Raw genomic sequence first — 24,304 nt, forward strand, 5'->3', positions numbered from 1 at the left:
CTTATGGCCCTGTCAGTAGTTCTAATTTACGGAACCCATTCATTAATTAGTTACTTTTCGAGAGCAGCCCTGAATTTCCTAGATTGCCTTTCCGGATCTTATCCATGTACACAAATATCAGCTTCAGTTAGGCCTTCCGCCGAGAAGCTTGTAACAATATTCTTGATTTAATTCAGAGAAAGCTGATCTCAAGCTCTTTATATCTAGTCAAAGACGTGGAATTGAGATACTTTATTGCCACTTCCCAATTCTTTGGCCTTTGAAAACTCTAGAAGAGGCTCCAGAAGTCCATCCGGATCCTTATATTATGAACTTTTAGGTCAATACGTTAAAATCTATTTACGCTTTACAGCTTAATCAAGGACATAAAATCCACAAGACAAATACACTTGTATTGTCTTTTTCTTTACTGCCTATGACTTTTAGTGAAATTTTATATTTGGATCGTAACTTGGTAGTCAACCTTTAATTTTCTTTTTCTTACAATTTATTTAGGCCTTTGGATAAATCTGAGGATTTCAACATATCCAAGATATACAGAAATTCACAATTCAACTGGCTTCAGTAAAATTATACTAATAATCATTCGGATATTCAACCATAATTGCTTTGGTGCATTGTTCTAATGGATGGAATTTATCAATAAATCAATCATTTTTCACAGTGAATTATGAGTTTATATCTCAGGATTATGCATACGATGTATCTCATGTCAGTAATATTTTTCTTTAGGCAATACGGATTTTCTGCAAAACAACTCTTCATTTCCATGTAGCAAACTTGTATAGAACCTGCAGGAGATGGTTTTTATTTTTTTACTCGAAATCTTGCATCATGCGAAAAAAAGGCAGGGAATCAAATTTGCTCTAAGCTGAATGAGAATTTGAGAAATGTATTTTGTTTTCCAAAAAAAAAAAATGGTTTCGTATTTTTAACCAATTAGAAATCACGTACGGACAACTCTTTTAGATCAAAAAGTGCCTTTTGTTACTCCAAAGGTGTGTACCAAATTTCATAAAAATATCTCAAGTGAAAAAAAAGTCATGTTATGTTAAAAAAAATTTCTTAAAACTTTTAACACTCTATGGCTCAAAAACGCAGCGTTTCTCAATATTCGTTTATAAAGAAAATTAAGGCTTTTTCTGAGCACAGAATGCGCTTTAGCAGCGCACTTTTAGACACTGCAATTCGGAACATTCTGTCTATTTCATAGTATAGAGTTTCTCCAGAAAAATTCACAAAGCAAAACAGTATTGATAAGAATACTAGGGAGACTTAAATTTGGCTTCAAGGTGTAATCTACGTCACAGACCTTTCAAATTGATTTTTCTTTGCTTTGCAATTACTTACATTTTTTAGTTTGAAACTAATTATTTCATTTAGTTTCCACCAATATTTCGTCCTTGTTGAATTATATATACCGTCAGTTACCGTAATTCTAAGGTTACAAAATTAGTAATTTATGGTGGTATCTATTTTTGAAGTTCTTGTAATGAGTTGATAAATAATAAATAAGTATACTTTTTGTTTAGAGGAGTGTAAATTGAAAATTCTTTAAGGAAATATTGATTTTTAAAAAGTTTTTATTTTCGCCTGTTTTTGCCGACTATATTACAGTAGTATCACAGGAAATACTTTTAAAAGATTTCATATAATCAACGTTATATGAGATCATATATTATTAATTTATTTAACTAATTAAAAAACTTGCCCAAAAATTTATTCAAATGTCCTTTTAAATTTGATGTAATGATAATTTTTTCCAAAAACTATGTATTATTATTGAAATTATTTTTTTAAGAGAAATTGATGGATAGAGCAATTAAGATCAATTTTGATGTATACAGGGTGGTCTGACATCGCCAAGCTGGGCATAGGAAATCCCATATAAATTATGATAGTTTGAAATATTGGCTTTCCTGTTTATTTTACAGAAAAACTGTATTAGACGTTTCTTAAAATGCACGCGATGCACCCCCGATATAAATTGCTTATTTAATTTTTAGTCATTACTAATTTAATGACATTTGAAAAGTGAATATTTTCTTCTTTAAATAGAATATAAGGGATATCTGACATTGATTTTTTTTAATGATAGTTCTCTGTTGGATACACATTTAAAAATGAAATGTAAGTCATGACATTTGGTAAATTTATATTAACTTTGCCCTTATTATTAAGTTGGTGGTCTCTATTTATTATAAAACAGTGGATCATTAAAAAAATCATTTTAATACCTTATTATTAATTTAAGATTGCAGACTAATATTATATCCGAATGTACCTTTTTTGACTAAAATAGTCACAATTAAAGGCTTAAAGTTTAGGCTTTAAAAAAAAAAACCTGTACAGGATTTTACACAAGGTCACGAGTATAGCACAATATAAAAACGCAAAAAAGTGTAAAATTATTTTTGCAAGTTGTTCTATTCCTTACACATCATTTTATATATATACCCAGGGCAAAGGACCAAATCAAGGAAAGGATATAAATTAGTATTAACGTTACTGTGTAACATAATGTACCTGGTCGTGTTACACTGTCTATTGACTAAAGCGCGGATTTAAAAGCATAAAAAATGGCATAAAAACTAAAAAATGCACTATAGGAATACAATATGAAATACTTCTAAAACTGAAATATGTACTAGGCAAAAAATAAGACAATAAAAATTTTCGGTAGTTTTTATTTAACTTTGATAATATAAACTAACGCATCATTAATAATGATCTTTTTTACAAAAGAAACATCAGCTCATTTTAAAATTTCATACCCTGTATTTTTGTTTAAGACTTTATTAAGCTTATTATAAATTATTTTTCCGGGTCCACCATGTACTTTTAGGCAATCATTTTTAACATTTTCAATTATTTCCATAGATTCGACGAGAGCAAGACCCTTTTCTTCAACTTGCGTAATGGCGTGATTTGCGATGATTGCATGATGGCTTCAAGTTGTGGATGGATTCAGGGGGTAGTGGTATACCTGGCATCTTTTCTCGAAATAATTGAGCTCTTAATGGTGCTTTTACAAAAATCTTTTTTCCTGTATTTACCAAACTATTTACCAAAGGGAACTGGGTACGAATAGTTTCAGCTACCCGATTCAATCCATGTGCTAGACATGTACAATGGACTAGATGTTGATACAAAACTTTTAAATTAGAATATGCCTTTACCATGTATGCAGCTGCATAAGAGAGAGCATTACTAATATTTTTTCACTAGGAACAGGGTCTGGCAAAAAGAATTTTGTTAGCTCATCATGAACAAATTTAGTAATGGTATTATTATTTGTTTTGTCCAGCTGCTTTGAGCTAATTAAAAAAGGATTACTTGAGCTATCTTCGCTCAATATTCCAATCATTAAATGAGTCATGTATCGACCGCATGAATCCGTCGTTTCATCTACGCAAAACCATATGTAGTTGCATCCTATTTTTGTTTTAATTTCTTGTATTATATTATTGCAAACTAGATCAATATAGTTTTTGCGCAAAGTTGCTCCGGCTGGAATATGTCTACCAGTGTATTTCTGCAGAAAGGAACTGAATATTTGACTATTTAATTTATAAAGTGGAATATTGCAGGAAACCAGAACTTTACACAAATCAAAATAAAATGGTTTTTGCTCATCCTGTGTAGATGAGCTGGTCATTGATTCCAATAAAGTTTGTTGTTGAGTTGATTTATCTTTAATTTTTTTCAAATGTTCTACATGTCCTGTAGTTTTTAAATGCTGCTGTATACTTTTTTTTGCAATTTATCTACAAAAATAATCTTTTATGAGCTGTTTTTTAAAAACACAAAATAAATAAAAAACTTACCGTTTTTATACAAGCTCTGCAAAACAATTTATTGTTTTTATACTTTAATTCTGAATGGCCTCTTATCCATTCCTTCACAGTTGGTTTTACTTTTGGCATTATTTTTGTTAAATGTTAATAAATAACTCACTTTAAAAGCTAATTCTGCGAGATTTAATATCTTACGTCGGCAAGTAAATTCACAATACGAATGAAACTCCTACACGATAAACAATATTTACACGCACTGACCTGACTAACAAAATATAAACTATGAATTTCTCGATTTGCCTCTCTACAGGGATTCCCGAACTGATCCAAAACACAACGCGCGATACGATGCGACGTAATGGCCGCAGAAGGATAGCAGGCTCTTTAGATTAGATTAGATATTTTTTTAGATAGCAGGCTCTTTAGATTAGATATTTGTGTGCGTTAGGCATTTATTAAGGAAGCTAAGCGCTAAATAAACTTAAATATTTTATTGAGTTCTACGCTGTATTAAAAAAAATAAAAGTAAAATTTAATCTTGATCTGAAAATGGTCAAGAGTCAATGTTTCACTCAATCAGGGATATGAAACAAGAGCTCTTTAACCTGTCTTCAATTCTTTTGGGAAATCACGACGAATCCGTCAAGATCCAGATTCATGATTCCCCCAAACAAGAACTTGCGAAAGAAATGGAAGATTTACAGAAGAGTATTAATCAAATGGCCCTTAAATTGGAAAAGCTGACAGTTAAGGAAAAAGAAATTCCTAAATATATTCCAGCAATAGCAAAAAGATCCATTTCCATTTCTATACAGACCGATCAGGAACCAGAAGTTTCACCCTCTACAAAAAGAATAACGGTTTCACCTCAGAAAACCATAACTAGGGAAGAATGACATTACCTAATCGTCTCTAATATTTCTCCTGACTATACAGTAAACCGGCTCGCTCACTACGTTAAAGATAAGATCCAGACTAATGCTTTTATTCGATGTTTTCCCTTCACGCAAAATGAAGACAGTGTGAACTCTAGCTTTAAAGTAGGTGTCCAAAACAAGGATCTTTTTAGCCAGCTAAAAGAGACGAACGTATGGCCGGCTGGTGCTGTAGTCGATGGACGAAGGATGGGTCCATTACCACCGTTAAATTCTCCACCGGCAGCTAATAAAACCTTAACTCCCAAACCTGTCTCAAATCAGCTCAATATGCTTCAAATTGGTTCAGATAAAGATGCGATAGCTGCATCTAAGTCATTTGGGCAAGAAAATGTCAGCTTCAAACTTATGGAGAAGGCCAACGATGATGATGGACTGCATAATATGGACCCGATGACTCCTCCAGTAGTGCGACTATCCCAAAAATCTGATGCGGAAAATGGACGGTACCTGTTGGCTAGAGTGAGAGACCCCAGCATCCTAAAAACTCTTAGGCTCTACTTGGCATACCTCTATGACCAGCCTTCCAACGTCTGTCTCGAAGGCCACACCAAGACCAGTGTCAAGCTAATGCTAGCTTCAGAGGGCCTACCTACTAACATAGACTCCCTCCGACGCTTGTATATCCGTTTCCACGACGTCTATGGAATTGGTGCAGCCGAAGTGGAAGAAGACCTCTCCGCTTTTAGATCCTTCTTTTCTTCAGAAAAAATTTTAAGGCTTCAAAAAATACGAGAAAGTCAATCTAATTATTTTTCCAGTGGTTCCTCATCTAGGAACAAAAATTTTTAAATAACGTGACGCGACCAGAGGATCAAGCACCCTCTGATAAATCGGATGATAGCAAGCTTAGCGTATTTCTTCTTAACATTCAGTCCTTAAGACACAAAACTAATGAATTATTTCTTTTATTAGAAGAGCTAAATTTTGCAGAAATAGTTGCTATAACCGAACACTGGCTAAACATTGATGAACCTGTTTTTGTCTATAAACAACGATTTTTCACCGGTAACTAAGTTTGATAACTTTTTATCAGAAAAAGTATTTGAATTTTCCATAGTTTACCATAATACATACGACCTCTATATTATTTGTGTATATAGAACACCTGACGCTGACTTACAGACTTTCCTTCAAAAACTACTAAGCTTGCTAGAATCCTTGCCCTTAAAAGCTAAATTAATTTTGTGTGGCGACCTTAATATTGATTTTTCCAGTGTGTGTGCTGCTCAAGAATCTCTTCACTCTATTTTCGTCTCAATGGGTATAGTAATGCATATTAACTTTCCTACCAGAATAACTAGAAATAGTTCTAGTACCATCGACTATGTCGTGTCATCTTTTGCTCCTGAACTCGTAGATTGCACGGTTTTTAATTCCGGATTTTCTGATCATGAAGCTGCACTAACTAAATTTTCCATAAATTCTAAAGGCAAAAACACGTTACGTAAATTAGGCCGTGTTTTTGGCAAAAATAATTTCTTACAATTTAAGAACTTATGCCAAACGGTGATTGGGATTTTCTTTCTGACGATATAGATAGTGAATTTTCTAGTTTTATAAAGTCTTTATCAAGTATTGCAGATAAGTCGTTTCCTCTTAGACCTATCAAAATTAAACATCATAAGCCATGGACCACTAAAGGCTTACGTGTTTCTGCAAAAAACGCGGTCATTATCACACCTGAAAAAATTTACAGACAGCGTATTTTTTCATAACTATGCCAAGCTTTATAGAAAAATGTACCATAAGACTATAAAAGCTGCAAAAGATATTTATTATAATAAAAGGATGATCGAATCAAGTAATGTTGCCAAAGAAACATGGTCTATTGTAAATGAATTAAGAAATAAGACTTCTTCATCTAGCACTATCCCTACTTCACCTGAGGACCTTAGTCACTACTTTGTTAATGTAGCTAAAAATCTAATGGCTACCATAACACCTTCTCACGATCCTCGTTCATATCTCCCAAATGAAAATTTACACAGCTTCTTTTTTACCCTCATGGTATCAACAGAGCTTCAAACAACAATTAATGAAATAAAAAACAAATCATCATCTGGTACAGATGGGCTCACTCTCAAAATGTTTTCCAATCTGCCAAATTGCACCTTAATCCATCTAACAAACTTAATTAACAAGTCATTTCAAAATGGAGTCTTTCCTACCTGCCTTAAGACTGCAATAATTATTCCTTTGCATAAGGGAGGAGATAAACAACAAGCTTCAAACTATCGCCCAATCGCACTCCTTCCCACTTTATCAAAGATCATTGAACGATTGGTTAAAAAAAGGCTCTTATCGTTTCTGTTTAAATATAAAATTCTTACTCCTCACCAATTTGGATTCTTGAGTAACAAGTGCACAAATGATGCTATGTTTTCTCTTTTTCATAGTGTTTACACCAGTATAAATAATAATCATTCAACAGCAACAATTTTTTGTGATTTCTCCAAGGCTTTTGATTGTGTAAACCATAACATCTTAATTGACAAATTGAATCACTATGGGTTCAGAGGAACGCCCCTTGAGTGGTTTAAATCGTATCTCAGTTACAGAAATCAGCTTGTAAAGGTTGATACGACAAAGTCTTCTTGCAAACCAATAGAATGTGGGGTACCTCAAGGTTCAGTCCTGGGCCCTATTTTGTTTCTGATTTTTATAAATGACATGGCCAATCTTAACATCAGTGGCAAAATCTGTCTTTTTGCTGACGATACTAGCTTTACATGGAGCAATCCGGATGCTAGGGCACTACATGCTACTATTTCTAATGACTTAATTACCATTAAATCGTGGTGCGATGCTAATCTTCTGTGCCTAAATGTCTTAAAAACTAAAGTATTATCATATAAAACTACTATTATTTACTTATTATACTTAACTTATTATATATAATACTTTACTTATTATACTTAATTTTTCAATCTTGTCAATATTATAATCATTGTGAACAGCTATTTGTTAATGATATTAATTTTATCTTCGAAGTCTGTGGGGCTTATGAGTGTTTTTAGCGCTTTGTTTACATAACAATTAAGGGCTGTCATTTTATGCTTTGCAGGGTTATTAAAGTTAGCAGGAATTATGTGGTCTAAAAATTTTGAATCCTAAGCTATTATTTTCTGTCCTTAAAATATTTAAATCAAGAAAATTAATACTTTTTTATTTTCCTATTTCAATAGTGAATTTAATAAGGGAATGTAAATTATTAAAAGAATCCAAAATATTGTTTTTAGTATTAATTATTGCAAGACAATCATCCACGTAACGGAACCACTTTTTAACTTTATTATCATTTAACTGGAGAGGGATTATAGAGTCTTCTAACCTGAACGAAATAAAAATTTCGTTCAAATCAGTCAATACTTTAGGGTCAACTTTAATTAATAATAAACAAAAAATCCTTCATACTGATAATAGTAGGGTATACAGGGTGTCCCCTTTCAAATGGTCAAAAATGCTAGAGTATATAAAGGAGCCAAAAAGAAGTAGTTTTAAATAGGACATCGATGGTCGGAAGTGTGTCCGTTCCAAAATACAGGGTGTTAATTTATTTTAAAAAAATCGATTTTTTTCCTCTATATTAAAAAACTTTTTGAATGAAATATTTAGGTTTTAAGTGACAGGTGGTGAGACATTTTTTGAGAAATTGCAGGTGATTTGACCTATCCAGGGACGGATTTGCAGCACATGTACACTATCGCTCATATATACAGGGTGTCCCGGTTCATGTGGGAAATCTCTCGGATCCAGGTAGAACATCGAAAAATAATACCGAACGTTCCTATAAAAAAAATTCCTACAGGCCTTCTTTACGAAGATACAGCCTCCTAAAGGACGCTGCTGGAAATTGGTTTTTCATAAATTACTTTTAAACTACCCGGTAGAATTTAATAAAAATTTTAGGTGAACACTATTAGGGACCTCTTAAAATGACATCCTTAAAATACATTTACCTTGTTTACTTTACCAGGGGCGGACTAGGTTGTACAGTTTAATGCGTATATTTTTAACACCCTGTATGTTTAAAGTCTAAAAAAAAATAAATTTGTATACCTTGAACCCTACGCTAAAAAAAAGGTACTCTTGTTCATTATCGATAAAATGAACCCTTTTTGGAGAAAAAAAATAATAAACGAGCCAATGTTTTATCTTCGTAAAGAAGGCCTGTAGGAATTTTTTTTATAGGAACCATCGGTATTATTTTTCGATGTTCTACCTGAATCCGAGAGATTTCCCACATGAACCGGGACACCCCGTAGAGCAACTTTTTAAAAAATCTAGTTTTTTTTCTTTATGTAACAGTAAAACAACTTTATATCACAATTTTTATTTTCAATACCCTGTATATATAAAAACTAAAAAAAATCCAAAGTGTATTGGTCAAAAGTAGAGCAACTTAAATTTAAATTATTTCTTTTAAATTAATTTACATGTTATTTAGTATCTGGTAGTATATCCTTTATTTCTAATAACTGCTTCACACCTTTTTTAAGAGTTCTCCTATTTATTTCATCCCACAAAGTCTCAATGGGCTTGAGATCGGGGCTTTGGGCTTAAAAAGGCATGACATCAAGTTTATTAACACTTAACCAATTTTTAACTAATTTTGATGTGTGTTTTGGGTCGTTGTCATGTTAAGAAACCCATCTTAAGCACATGTTCTCTTCTGCTCATGGTAGCATATGGCTTTTGTAAATAATGGTATATTATTCCAATTTCTAATATGTTTTGGTATACAAAGCGATCCATAACACTTTCAATTTTCACCAATGACACAATTTGGACCCATACCTAACCCGCCAAAGCATAATGCCACCACCACCGTGTTTTACAGTGGGTCGCGTATACTTAGGATTAAATATTTCATTCACCGGTCTCCTAACCCAGCAAATACCATCGGATCTAAATAGTTTAAATCGACTTTCGTCTGAAAATACTGTTTTCCATTTTTGGTAAGTACAGTTAAGATGCTCTCTTGCGAATCGAATTCTAGACTCTGTGTTTTTCTTTGAGATACACGGCTTCTTTGCGGACTTTCTGCTATGTTAACCAGCTTCCTTAAGTCTTCATTTTATAGTGCTTACCGATATTGAAACAAGTCCTAACTGCTGCTTCTATATTCATAACTCGAGAAGCACTAATAAAGGGATCTTGCACAACCAATCTCTTTATATTTCTATCCACCACAAAATCAGTTTTTCTTTTTCTGCCACTTTATTATTATTATTAATATTTATTTTATGGAGTTTACCATGAAAAATTGGCTAAAATTTTCGAGAAATAAAATAAAGAACCCTGGTATAGATTTAATTTTTTGTCTCACCACCTATCATTTAAAACGCCTAAAGCGTGTTTAATACAAAGGGAAAAAAATGATTTTTAAAAAATTTCTACACCCTATATTTTGGAAACGAGGCACTTCCGACCATCCTATCTCAAACTACTTTTTTATGGATCCTGTATATACTGTAGCATTTTTGACCATTTGAAAGGAGACACCCTGTATATGCTAAATTGTTAAGACTTTGCTGCCACTTACATTGGTAAAACCACTAGAAAACTCAATACAAGGATTAAAGAACACATTTTTAAACCCAATAAATCAGCTTTTCACAATTTCTCCAATTCAGAGAACAGCAGAATTATACACCCATTTAACTATAGGAACTTTAAAGAGCTGGATTATTTAGAAGAATTTGTAATCGAAAACAGAAATAAAAATTAACCCAGACTGATTAATGTGGTAATACAGGTTTTTCATTCATTGTTTTATCTCAACTATGTAATTTGACCTGAGTTTATTTCTCCCTGACTGCCAACCTCCCCGTACCCTAAGCATTTGCTTGTAGTATAGATTAATAACAATAAAATGAAACTTTAAATTTCTATTTCCCTTCACTTCAAATCATGGAATAGGCAGAACCATATTTGTTAATAAAAATCATTTCCACTCCGAACATTGGCCTGTTTGTTCATTTTAAATACGGGATTAAGATACCCATTTTTTTGCTTTAATACCGTCTACCAGGTAGAGGTTTACTTCGTTCTGTTTAGTACTTAAAGGCCTGGTTTCTTTGACCAGATCGGTCCGAAATATTTCGGCGATATGGAACGAAAAGTTCGTCAGCGGTTCCGGTGAAACCCAGGATATGCGGAGTACATAGTAGTGGTTGTTATAAAAGGTCGGAACGAAATTTCGGGGAGGTGTGCGGACAGCAGTTCGTCGAAATCAAACAGTTTTTGATTTGAACGATTTTAAACGGCTCAGTTCGCCGATTCGTTTGTTATTGTATAGAGGACTGCGTGTTAATACAACAATTTTTTCTATAAAAAAATATTTTTTCATACTGATATATTAATAGAAAAATGTATGTGCTTAAAAACTACCACAAATTAGTCTTTTCTGCGTTAGAGGATGAAATATTAATCCAAAAAGTACAAGAAAATCCTCCGTTATATGCAAATAAAATAAACAGTTACAAGCCTCCTGATCAGGAGATACCACCAGATTGTACATTAAACAGCTACTTAGCACTTAAAACCCATGGGAATAATACACAATAATACGTAAAATACTATACATGTCTTATAATTAAGGTATATTTTTATCATTTTTTAAAACTTTTTATAAAAAATAAATAAATAAGAAAAATATTATTTCCTAGATCTTCCTCAATTTGACATGTTCACACTACATACTGAGATATAACTTTTCCGCTGGAGAAATAAGAGTCGGATTTTAATTTGTAGGTTACGTACTAATTTCGTCCTTTATATGATGTAGTACATTGTAAAACAGTTGCGGCGTTAAACAGAAAAATTCTTTAAACTTTGTGTAGTTATCCGAAAGATGCTTTAACACTAACAATTTATACATTCCCTCTTTACTCCCATTCTCGAACATTTTTAAAACTATTCTTCTATTTTCATTGTCTACTGTTAACAACGCGGATACATCATCATCATCCTCTTTTTCTTCTAAAATCATACCAATAAAAAATCCTTTTTTAGTTTTTAAATGCAAGATGTACTGCACGTAAAATTTTAAAAGACTGAAATATATCGCAACGAATTAATTCTGAAGCTAGCTTCAGAAAAACCACGAAAAGACGAAACTTCTGAACGAACTGAGTTCGGAAATCTGGAACGTTTTGTACACGAATATTCACCGAAATATTTCGGGCTGATCTGGTCAGAGAATCCAAAGCTTAAGAAACCATAGGCAATATGTTGTGTACCTTTTTTTTTTAATAGTGTTGTTGCGTTGACAATATTGATTTGTATATTTGTATCATGTCTTATGTTTTTTCGTCCTATTTTGTGACTAGCCTTTTTTATTTTTGTGACTTATTACGGTTTATATTTTAACGATGTTTGTCTAATTCTAAGCATTCTTCCTTCCTGTTCTAATTTAATGTATCTTTTTATAGTTTCTTAAGCCCTGATCGCGGCCTACTGCCGAAAACGCTGAATACAAGTAGTGTATTTTCTTAATTAAATGTTTTAAGTATTATATGAGATTTACCGAATACTCTCAAAATTGTGCTAATATTAAAATAACTCGCCAAGTAATTATAATAATACTATTAACGCAATTTTTCTCAAACATATATTATATTTTTTGTCTATATTCATTTTATAAAATGTGCCCTCCTAATAATAATTTGCTTTGTTTTTCAAATAGAAAGAGGTGACAAAACACAGGCGACGCGAATTTTTCGTAAAATGGCACGAACGTTCCTATTGGCACTGCAGCTGGATCACCGAGTTGCAATTGGATGTTTACCATCCCCTTATGTTCCGTAGCTACACCAGAAAGTACGATATGGAAGAGCCGCCTAAGTTTGAGGAACCTATTGGTAAAATATTTCAAATTCCTTATGTACCTTAGAAAAACAAAAATGTTTTAACAGATGAAGCCGATTCTCGTTGTACAAGACTTCTCAAGATGGGAGGGTCTACAAACGACCAAGAAATGGAAGAAAAGTTTTATAAGTATGGAGTAAAACCTGAATGGCTAATTGTTCATAGAGTTATAAACCACAGAACCATGAGAGACGGGAGAACTCTTTATTTGGTAAAGGTATGTATTGCTTATTTAGTATGTGTCAGTAAATATTTTAAGGTTTCTTTTTTTTTTAGTGGAGAGAGCTGTCTTATGACCAAGCAACATGGGAAGAAGAAAACGATGATATTCCAGGATTAAAACATGCCATTGAGTATTACCAAGATTTAAGAGCGGCTAATTTAAGTGGATCTAAAGCTGGCAGAAAGCCTAAATCCTGTATGTCCAATTTCTCAGGTTTTGGTTCTAAAGTATTAATTTATATTTTTGTAGCAAAACCATCTAAGCCGAGAAAAGAGCTATTGGATGATGAAGGTCGAGTAATCGCACGTAAATACACTTCTCCTCCCGATAAACCTATTAGCGATCTTAAGAAGAAGTTCGACAAACAGCCCGCCTATTTGGACGAATGCGATATGCAGTTGCACGAATATCAATTGGAAGGTCTTAACTGGTTGAGGTACTCATGGGCCAATGGCATCGATACTATTCTAGCAGACGAGATGGGTCTCGGAAAAACTATCCAAACGATAACATTTTTATACTCCCTTTATAAGGAGGGTCATTGCAAAGGCCCGTTTTTGGTATCAGTACCTTTATCAACTATTATTAACTGGGAAAGAGAGTTTGAAACTTGGGCACCAGATTTTTACTGTATTACTTATGTGGGTAAGTCATAACTCTATGCTTATATTATGAGTTAGATATTGTGAAAAGTTGCGTTCATGACGGCTTTCTTTATTCGAAAAACCTTTTTTTATCGAATTGTCAACAAATATAACCCAAATAATAATAATTAGGAGTAAAACTAAATATTTGAGGGACTGTGATAGGTTCAAAACTTGGGTGAAAAAAGTGTGTCACCGTTTCACTATCTATTTTATTAATATTTCTATTATTGGGGGGCAAAAATTGTCAAAAATTGCCAAATCGAGAAAAACGCGTTTGAAACTTTTAGTGCTGAATTTTTGTATTATTTAGTAAGAAAGTGGTTGCCTGGAGGCTAGCGTTTAATTGTATTATTTTTAGGAAACTTTTATAGTTTTTTAAAATTATATATTGCTATCATTTCTTATTTAGGATAAAATTATATGAGTTATACTACATATCAGCTGTTTGAAAATTAAAATATTTTTATTTTTATTTGAATATTAGTATTAGTAATCAATTAGAAAAATATTTTCATATTGCTTTTTTCAACCCAAAAAGTATGAAAGGTTTATATATTCTATACGGGGTGGTCTTAAAATCAGGCAGATACAAATACCGGTTGTTATTCTTGAAAACAGTATTGATTTACGAATGTTTTATAAAATATGTTGGGATTTTCATAAAATATTTGTGAAGGGTTTTGTATTGTTTAAAATTTGTTAAACGTTCTGGTGTTGTTGAATATCATAAGGGGCTTTATTTATTTCTCCTTGATCATTTAAAGTCTAAAACTTTTTTTTCGTTGCCAGAAATCAGGACAAAAGCAATAACAATTTTATTTATAGTAAAAGTAATATACATTTTAATTTTTTAAAACAAAGGGGTCATTTTTAATATGGACTTACATAACTAAATCTTTGTACATAGGTATGAAGTAAAAATTAGTTTGAATTTTAAGCATGGGTTATATCTGTGATTTGATGCTAAAATTTCCTCACATTAGGTGTGTATTTTGGACGTATTTTAAAATTCCTAATTTTAAGATAATTTAGATTGGAATTCTCTCAGTGTATTAGTGTGTTAAAAAAGATTGCTATTTCAAGACACCACACTGCCCTGTTTCAAATATCATTTTCATACCAAACTCCTTGGCACATTCTGTAAGTTTAAAGGAAGGTCCAGTTTCAGTTTTAAAATATTATTTAAATTACATATATAAGGATGAAAAGAAGATAATCTCTAGATTGTAGAATTATTTTAGAACACAGTTAAATATGTTAATAATCTTTTTTATTAAAAAAAATATTATGATGAGATATGAATATAGTTTTTAATTTCTCTTGTTCATTTCATAAACATATTTTATACAAGTATTTCAAATGTAGAAACCTAAAACTAAAAAAAAACACATTTTGACAAATAGCATGTTATTTCAATGTTATCAAATGTTATCAAATGTTAATTTCATGTTAATAGAGTATATTTTGAGAACCAAATAGGTTAGAACAAGGCAAGACCAAAGTAAACCTAATTTTAAAATTTTAATTAGAGTGGAGAATAATTGACTAATATATAGAGATGCAAACTAAATTTTTAAATTTTCAAAAAATATTTGGCAATTACTAGCTGTACCGATAACTATTTATTATCTTTTGATATAGTGTTTTTATTCTTTGGCTACACTTGCATAATAATACTCTCGGATACTAACCTTTTACTATAATTTAAACTTGTTATTCAACATTTTGCTTGGTTTGGCATGAAGAAGTCACTATCAATAACATTATTAAAGTTCACATATATTTGTTGTTTATTTAGCAAATTTTAAAATTTGTGAAAAACTGCTGCAAGGATCAAAGTATCTGGATTAATAGCAGAAAAATAAAAAAGTTTTAATACATATTTTCCATGAAAATTCACAATTAGCGTTGCAACCCACAATTTTTGCACGATTGGGTAGGTCTTATAACAAAATAACATTGACATATTAGTTTATAAATTAAAAAGTTTAGGAATTGCAATTGGATAAAATCCAAAATAAACAAAACAAAGCAAACTAACCTCACTTTGTTCGGATTTTTATGTGGCGCCATCCTTCAAAAACTGCTTGAACTTTGAAATACAGTTTTATTCGAATAAATCAATAAAGCAAGGAAATCGGAAAAAAGTACAATTAAAAAAACCTTACATCAGAGTTGCCTGAAATTTGGCACACAGATTCTCTCATATATTCCGCACAGACCCATTATTTTGTTTTGTGATATTCGATCTGGTTATTTTTAAATTTAATAAACTAAATAATTACCATCGGAAAAACCGGCAACAACGTGAAAGCCCCCGACCAAGATGGAAGCCAGCCTGAACAGCTGACGAGGGAAGCCAATAATAGCAAATCACAAAATGTAAATTATAACGGATCGTATTATATAAATTATAAAGAAAAAGTCATATTCCATTTGATTTTTTTAGGATTTTCGGTCATGGTGTTAAAACTATCCCTCTGGCGGAGAAGGATCCAATTAAATTAACTATATTTCGGATCGATTTTTATTGCCCAAAGAATGCGCTATTCAACAATACCAAATTTGTTAAAAGTTAAAGCAGATTATTGCAAAAACAATTGAACGCCCACCACCATCTTTATTTTTGAAATAACTGTTTTTTTTTCACAAAAATGATATTCTGAATCTCTTTAAAAATGTGAAAAAAAAATATAAATATACTTTACAGTACTTTAGATAAATTATTATTTTTTTTATTGATTTATGTAACTTTGTACCAGCCCTATTAATTGTTTACTGTTATATAGAAAAATTATCTAAAAAAACTGCACATTTAGACACAGGTGGTCTATACCTAATCTATACCATGTCACAACCAATGACATATATCACTCGAGGAATTCCCACCGCCACCCACACATCCTCAATACTCGCAGAATTCTCCAAAATCTTAAGACTTAGTGAAGTTTTTATGTAGATCCCAACACCACCACCAACCTTATCTTTATGAGCAAAAGAAAGTCAGGTCATACAGATAAAGATAACAGATAACATCATAAAACCTATCATTAAAAAAATTAACAAAATCTGAAAAATGTGCCGCAAGTGATCTTTTGTTTAAATGACAAAGAAGACAAAAGAAAAGAAAACCATTATATATTATCAACTACGCTACCGCTCAAAAGTATTTGCCCACATATGACTGTTTTAAAGTTATAACTAAAAATAATAAACCCATCAGTTATTCTTATGAAACGGTTTATTTATAACAAAATGAATATAAACAATACATTTTTCAATTAATTAAATTTAAGAAAATCAAATTTTGGATTCATCTACATGTCAGCCTCGATTTTTAATAACAGCTTCACAGAGTTTCGGTAGTCTTCTAATTAATTTGTCCAAAGTTTCCTGAGGTATCTTGTGCCACTCTTTTTGGATGATCCTCCACAAGTCTTCTTTTGATGTGGGGCATGATTTTTGCACTTGTCTATCCAGTTCATCCCACAGTAATTCGATAGGATTGAGGTCCGGTGATTGTGGGGGCCATACGATAACTTTCAGAAGATGTTGCCTTTGTTATTTGCTCGCACAATTTCGACGTGTGCTTGGGGTCATTGTCACGTTGAAAGATGAAGTTTTCCCAATTATTCGAGTACCAGAAGGAAGTACATGGTCACTTAAAATTGTTTTGTAACCCTCTTTTCGAAGAATTCCCTCTATTCTAATTAGATCGCCCACTGCAGATCCTCCGAAACAACCCCACACCATCACCGAACCACCACCGTGTTTAACTGAGGCCACCATACAGTTTTTAGCGACCCTTTCATTGGCATAACAGCAAACAAAAACTCGCCTCTTCGTTCCAAAAACCTCGAATTTCGACTCGTCACTCCAGAGTCCAATGATAAGTCCAATGATAATACCTTTTGTTTCTACCGATAACTCTTTTGTTTTAGCCATTTTAAAGAATGTTGAAAAACCAGCAAAGTAACGGTGACAATCGTCAATAAGCAAGCGAAATTATTTACCAATGTTACACAAAATCAGTTCTTAAAGACTAAACACCTTTAAATGTTTCAAATTTCATCGGAAACGAGCTGTAAACGGATTAGTTTTTTAGAGAAGTGCATATTTTCACTACATTGTTTGTTATTTGCAAGGCTATTTTTTAATACTGAGTGTTTTTCAACGAACCATAGTTGATCGGTATGCTGTTTAAGCATATATGCAATTTACAAAAGAGATACAATCTAAATATAGGTATAAAGATAAGATTTTTGTATCTAATTTAAAATATTAAAAAGAATATATGGTGGGCACATACTTTTGAGCGGTAGTGTACCTAGCAGACAAAAAACTTTCCAGCATACAGTTATACAGGGTGTACCATAAATAATGGTAAATAATCAGCAGATTCTTAAAAAAAAAAGAAATTAGGTTAAGTTAAATTTTCCTAGCCCTAAGTCAAAGACAATCAAGATACGGGGAGATAAACTTCTTGTTTTTTTTTTTTTACTGGGTCATAAATTTTGCATGTATTCTTCGTTTGTAACAAAATTTGAAATACGGTTTATTTTATATGTCAAATCTTAAAATTAAACTAATAATTTAATCATAATTTATTTTTTTTTTAAATTATGTCATAGAGGGTGTCACTAGCATATTTTTATTTTTTAATTCCGTAACTTTTTTAGGCTTGGCACAATTTAATTTTTTATTTCAAATATGCATTGTGCAAACAGTTTTGCTTAAAAAAGCTATACTTCAAGAGCATCTGCTGGTCGTTCAAACATGGCATTCAAGAATTTTTGAGAAAAAAACGTTTTTGCAAATAATTTTTGTTTGTTAAGTTTGGTAATTTATATTTAACTCATTATTTCAGGTGATAAAGACTGCAGAGCGGTGATCCGTGAAAATGAGCTAACTTTTGAAGAAGGAGCAGTAGCGCGGGCCGGCAAGGCGTCCAAACTGCGTGCTACTTCTGTTAAATTCAACGTTCTACTAACCAGTTATGAATTGGTTTCCATAGATTCAGCTTGTTTGGCATCAATCGATTGGGCTGTGCTGGTTGTAGACGAAGCTCATAGATTGAAGAGTAATCAGTCAAAATTCTTCAAGGTAAAGAGATATTACACATATTTAAAATATTGGAGTAGAAGATTGTCTCAGGGTCGCATATATTTAACGTGGATTATAAGTTACTGTAAATTTTCAAAAACGAAAAACTTTCTTAAGAAACATGTTTATTGAAAGTGAACACTTGCCGTGAGTCATATAAAGAGTTGTTTGTTTTGTATCTGTTTTTGAGACAAATTGACACGATTAAGACATAGAAGATAGAGATAATTTATAAAGTCCAATAGTAATTCATAATCAACATAACTTTATAGGTTACTAAGAAATGTACTTAACTAGAAGTCAAAAAAAATACGAGAAAATTAAATTCTCAAACCTAGGTACGGCCTATTGAAGATTGTTGATATTTTGGCAGTAATCAGTTTCATTTTTATGGACGGGACACATTTCTCCAGTAATTTCTGGTTGTTGGTATTTTTTATATATAAAAAAAAATATGTATTTTTTTATGAATTGGCAACGTATGCCGCTTTTTACGACTCTACAGTTTTTCCGATTTTCATATCACAATTTAATATAATTTACCACATTTGAAAATATCTTTTGACACACTACAATGACTTCTGTAATTCGCTTTACCCTCGTACGGTGATAATGCTTTTATTTTTTTTAATGTAAAATAAATTATTCTGATGTTTAGAAAGTGGAACTTCTAGGAGACCAGTTGGTCCTTATCTGTATAAAAATTTAAAAAACTTGACACTAAATTGGCTAGAAATGAATAAATATTGACATTTTTGTATTAAACGGCGGAAAACAAAATAGCATACAGTAAAAAAATAAGTATACGCTCAAAAATATTTCGTAAAAAATAACTAAATTATCCAAAAAAAAAGGTTAACACAACATTTTTAAGGTTTAGACAAAAAATACTATTTCATTCAATAATGCTTAATATTAAATAATATTTAGTTGGCCACTCCTTGGTCTTAATGACTGATTGACATTGCCTTCTTATTGAGTCTATTAACTTCTCAATAGTCGACTACAACTTTATTTCATTCTTCCTGCAAAACTAGCCATAGATCTTCTGGGCTTTTGATTGGAAAGACCAATTCAATACTTGATCCCAACCCAACAATTTCTGCTACGCGGAGCAATTTTTTGTACCTACCACAAGCTTGTACTAACTTGATTCAAGCATCATCCGGGTATGGAGTCTGCATGTCAGTATTCAATAAGGTTGCAAACCAAATTGATCTGAGTTAGCCCTTTTGTTTCTTTGTCATTATGTGCTATAAAATGCAATTATCTAACTTAGCGTTACTCAAAGTGTGCTCCGCAAAACCCCGGTAGAGCTCCGCCAGCAGTCATAACGTTGATTGAAGAGGCGAGAAGATATGCATATTTACGGGCAAAAACGTGACCCAAAAAGCGCGCGGCAGATAGATGGCGCCACGCTCAAACGCGCGCGGAAATCGTTTTGCCGTTTCTCGCTCATTATTGTTTAGCGGAGCTCGCCAGCATCTTCTAAGGGAGTTTTTGCATGTTCGGCGTATTATTCTGTATTATTATCGTTTTGAATTATGTCAAATTCAAGCAAGATTAACGAGTGTGCTTATCGGGGATGTACTAATACTAGGAAGAGAAAAAACAATTCTCTTACTTTTTTTAAAATTTCCGATCTTAAAGCCAGTGACACTTAATGAGTGGATACAAAACACCGGGAACGCTGAAATATTTATTAAGGACGAAAGCATGTTAAAAAGCAGATTTGTTTGTGAGAAACATTTTGATAAAAAATACATTGTGTATAACGCCGGCAAAAGGAAAACTTTATTAAAAAATGCAGTTCCCGGTTCATGGAAAGGTAAGATAAACATTTATTTAAATAGGTCTCAAGATTATAATTGATTTATTTTTTTTTATTGTTGCCATCACACATAGTCTATATTCGTCACCTATCAAAAAACCTGCTATTAACCACCATTCAAACTATTGTAAATGTGCAGATTTGCTCTTTCAATTTACTATAAATCTCCAAGCTGTTATAAATTTTTAAGGAATAAGTTATTATTCTCTCTACCTTCAGTATGCACTATTCAGTCGTGGTTAAAAGTAATTAACCTAAAGACTGGACTTGAAAACACGTTCACAAAAAAACTTTTTACGAAAGTAAAATCTGTGGAAAACTCAGAACGAGTGTGTGCAGTTCTTTTTTGATGAGATTGCATTAAAACCTAAATTAGACTACAATAAGGCACATGATTATATTGAGGGTTTTGAAGATATGGCATTTCTTGGTCGTCATGATTCTATTGAAAATACAGCTCTAGTTTTTTACGCAAGAGGTATTTTTGAAAACTGGAAGATTCCCTTGTGTTATTTTACCTCTCAAGGTCCGGTTAAGGGCGATATTAACAGAAATAATAAAATATGTTATAAAAAATTAAAAAAAAACTAGGGCTTATTCCAGTGACATTAACATGTGACCAGGGAACAAATAATCGAAAAGCTTTTAAAAATTTAGGTGCTTCAGAAGAAAGACCCTTAATAGAGATTGAAAACCTAAAAATATTTACCATTTTTGATGTTCCCCATTTACTTAAATCTTTAAGAAATAATTTCATGAATACGAAATTAAAATTTATAGTTGATGGGCATTCGGTATCTTGGTTTGATATTTTAAAACATATGAAATGGACAAAAAAAGCAAAACTACAAGAACATTACCAAAGTTAACCGACAATCACTTAAAACCAAATACTTTTCAAAAAATGAGAGTGAAATATGCTGCCCAAATATTTTCAAACTCAGTTGCCGCTGCTGTTAAGTCAGCTGGTCAATTACAGGCGTTTAAAAGCACAACTGCTCATAATACATCCGATTTCTTAAAAAACGTTAATTTAATTGTTATTCTCTTAATAGCAATATATTGTCAGATTCCAATCCAAATAAAAAACCTTTATCTATAACTAATTCAATGTCATTGAAAAACCTTCAATTTAGTCTTGAATATTTCAAGACAATTCAAGTAACTGAAGGTGGAAATAGAAGAAATAACATCTATTGTATTAGCGGATTTATTTGGACTCTTACATCTATTCTAAGGCTTTGGGAATATTTATTATCTTAATTTAAATACAAATTTCTTTTTACAAGTCATCTCAATCAAGATCCTTTAGAAAATTTATTCTCAATTGCTAGAAATAGATGTGGATATAATCCAACTCCCTATGTTCAACAATTTAGAGTGTCTTTACAGTACATAATAAATATAAGGCTACTAAATTCATTAGAAACGGGAAATTGCAAAGATCTACAAGAATTTTTAAATGTCGATGAGTCAAAGCCAAATCTTGATAAGTCATGTGAAAAAGAAATCCTTATAGATATGGAGAAAAACCCTGTTTCTTCTTACAATATTAAAGAACTTGGTGCCACAAATAATGCCCAAGGAAGCAATCATACTGAGATAAATAATACTATTTATAATAAGATTACTTTAGAAACTTGTTCCAATGTATACGTTGCTGGTTATTTTGCATATACTATTTTAGAGAGGTTCAAGTGTGAAAATAACTGTGAAGATTTTTTACTTCAAAATTACATCGAAATTAATGACAAAAAAGAAATATTTTTATTAAATAAAGAATATGCAAACTTAAATTATATTTCAAGTTTAAAAATTCCATCGGATAATTTTTAAATTTTAACCCAACATCTCATGAATAAATTTAATGTAGTTTTTGATCATTTAAAGTTAACCCGTAATGTTTTTAAGTCAACGTTTAACATTTTGTGAAATGAAATAGTATATCTATTAATCTATTAAGTCCATTAATTTATGCCCGCAACATATTAAAGTTTTCATAAAACTATTAAGAATTAAAGTTGAATTCAACTTCTAAGAAGCCGCATAGAAAAATACGTATTCTATCTAATCAATGACTGAAAATTAAATCTTGCCTCTTCAGTCAATGTTTAAACAAATAAAATAAAATATATTGATAAATATTATTTAAATAACCTTTATATGTAAATAATAATAATAATAATGTTTATTTCGAAAAAATAATAATACAAAGTAACCAAGAATACAATTGGAAACATAATTAACTACTAAGTTGGTGCGTGTTCCCATTCAAAATACTTATATAGATATATCAAGCTCAGACCAAATAAAATCTAATATTATTTGAACAGTATAGTGATTACAAGCTAGCAACAATTAACATTAACCAAACAATTGCTCAATATTAATATGAATGATCCAAGTTTTTATTCTATACTTGATCCTGGCATAAGGGTTATCTCTCAAATCAAGAGGCATCATATTGTAAATTTTTGGAGCTGTATAAATTAACGATCTTTTAGTAAAAGTAAAATTTATTTTAGGAAAGGATAGAGGATTGCTACTTTGAAACCTTGTTGCCAAAGGCAATACTGGTCTACTTTTAGCTATTTAATTATTACAAAGAAGTCTTGTAACTGAATTTACATAAATGTGATGCAGATATATGCAAAATACTTTTACTACCATTTATTTATGATTATTTCGTTACGTAAAATTTTCTGCTAAAAATTTATACGAGCCCCGTCTCATTTCAGTTGGCCCACTTAGTAAAAAACGAATTTATTATTCTTTTATCGAATCTTTATTCCAAAATATTACAATACCAAAAAGTATCTCATATAAACATTATGTGTTATCTCAAAAATTAGATTTTGATTGATTGATACATTTTTTAATCATATTTAAAATAGTAGAAATAAATTTCTTGTTTCTATTTTTTATTTTATTTTAACTCTTTAGGCATATACAAGGGTTCTATTCATTAGGTCTGAAATCCACTAGCAAGAAATTTGGGATAGTTTTAATCAGGGGTAGTACCAAAACTTAATAAACACCATGCCTTAAAGAATTGCGGTTGTTTTAAAAAATAAAAATATGTTCAATATAAATGTGTTTACTTTCCCATTTTGTTGTGTTTATAGAATAAGTCAAGCTTATTATTTGTTTAAAACTATATAACACTATAAAATTTGTCTATTTTTGGTGGTTTAAACAGAAATTATTAAGAATTTTCAATTGGGCCAACTGAAGTGGGACGGGGCTCGTATGTTATGAACAATGTAATTATAAGGCGATTATTCATAATGCCCAATGCCCGGGCAATTTCAGAAATATGATGCTATTTATCAAACCAGAATATTAACCCAAAAACAATCCAAACCTACCATTTTCGTTGGTTGGATATATAGGGTTGGATTGTTTTTGACCTTTATAAAATCTACAATAGACATTTTTAGATTAAAAAAAAATACATTTAAAAGTTTTCAACTAAAGACTTACCCTATGAAACAAAAGTCAATCTAAAGGTGTATAACATATATATGTTTTCAAGATTAATTTTTTTTCAAGGTATTTTTTTTTAAATTTATAAGCTGTAGGCCCAAAAGCTTAAAACACTTTACTATATGTATATTTTTGCACCTTGTATAAAAAATAACAGCCTCTGGTTCTGCCGAAATGAAGGCCAACTCTATAATATACTGTACTTTTAAAAATAAGCAAAATTATGTTACTTATATTACTTATTAGATTTTATACTTAAAAAAAAACAAAATATGAAACTAAACCTTGCAATATTTTCTCCCAAATTTATACTATGGAATATGCGAATATGTCCTCAAACAGAAATAGCGCAATGCGAAAACTCCCATTTCTCTGCGATATTATGTCTCGTCATTGTTAATACCGAG

The 24,304-nt window shown here is 31.4% G+C and overlaps 1 protein-coding gene across 1 annotated transcript in view; it reads left to right on the plus strand.

The window, feature by feature from the left end:
* Positions 1-24,304, plus strand: part of LOC126746628 (chromodomain-helicase-DNA-binding protein Mi-2 homolog) — a 175,347-nt gene that overhangs the window by 68,462 nt on the left and 82,581 nt on the right. Inside the window, exons 11-15 of the mRNA XM_050454957.1 lie at positions 12,426-12,600; positions 12,655-12,824; positions 12,884-13,025; positions 13,080-13,475; positions 18,345-18,580. Coding sequence (XP_050310914.1) covers positions 12,426-12,600; positions 12,655-12,824; positions 12,884-13,025; positions 13,080-13,475; positions 18,345-18,580 — 1,119 coding nt within the window. The remainder of the gene's footprint in view (positions 1-12,425; positions 12,601-12,654; positions 12,825-12,883; positions 13,026-13,079; positions 13,476-18,344; positions 18,581-24,304) is intronic.

The sequence above is a fragment of the Anthonomus grandis genome, chromosome 17, assembly GCF_022605725.1.
Source record: "Anthonomus grandis grandis chromosome 17, icAntGran1.3, whole genome shotgun sequence".
NCBI classification, from domain to species: domain Eukaryota; kingdom Metazoa; phylum Arthropoda; class Insecta; order Coleoptera; family Curculionidae; genus Anthonomus; species Anthonomus grandis.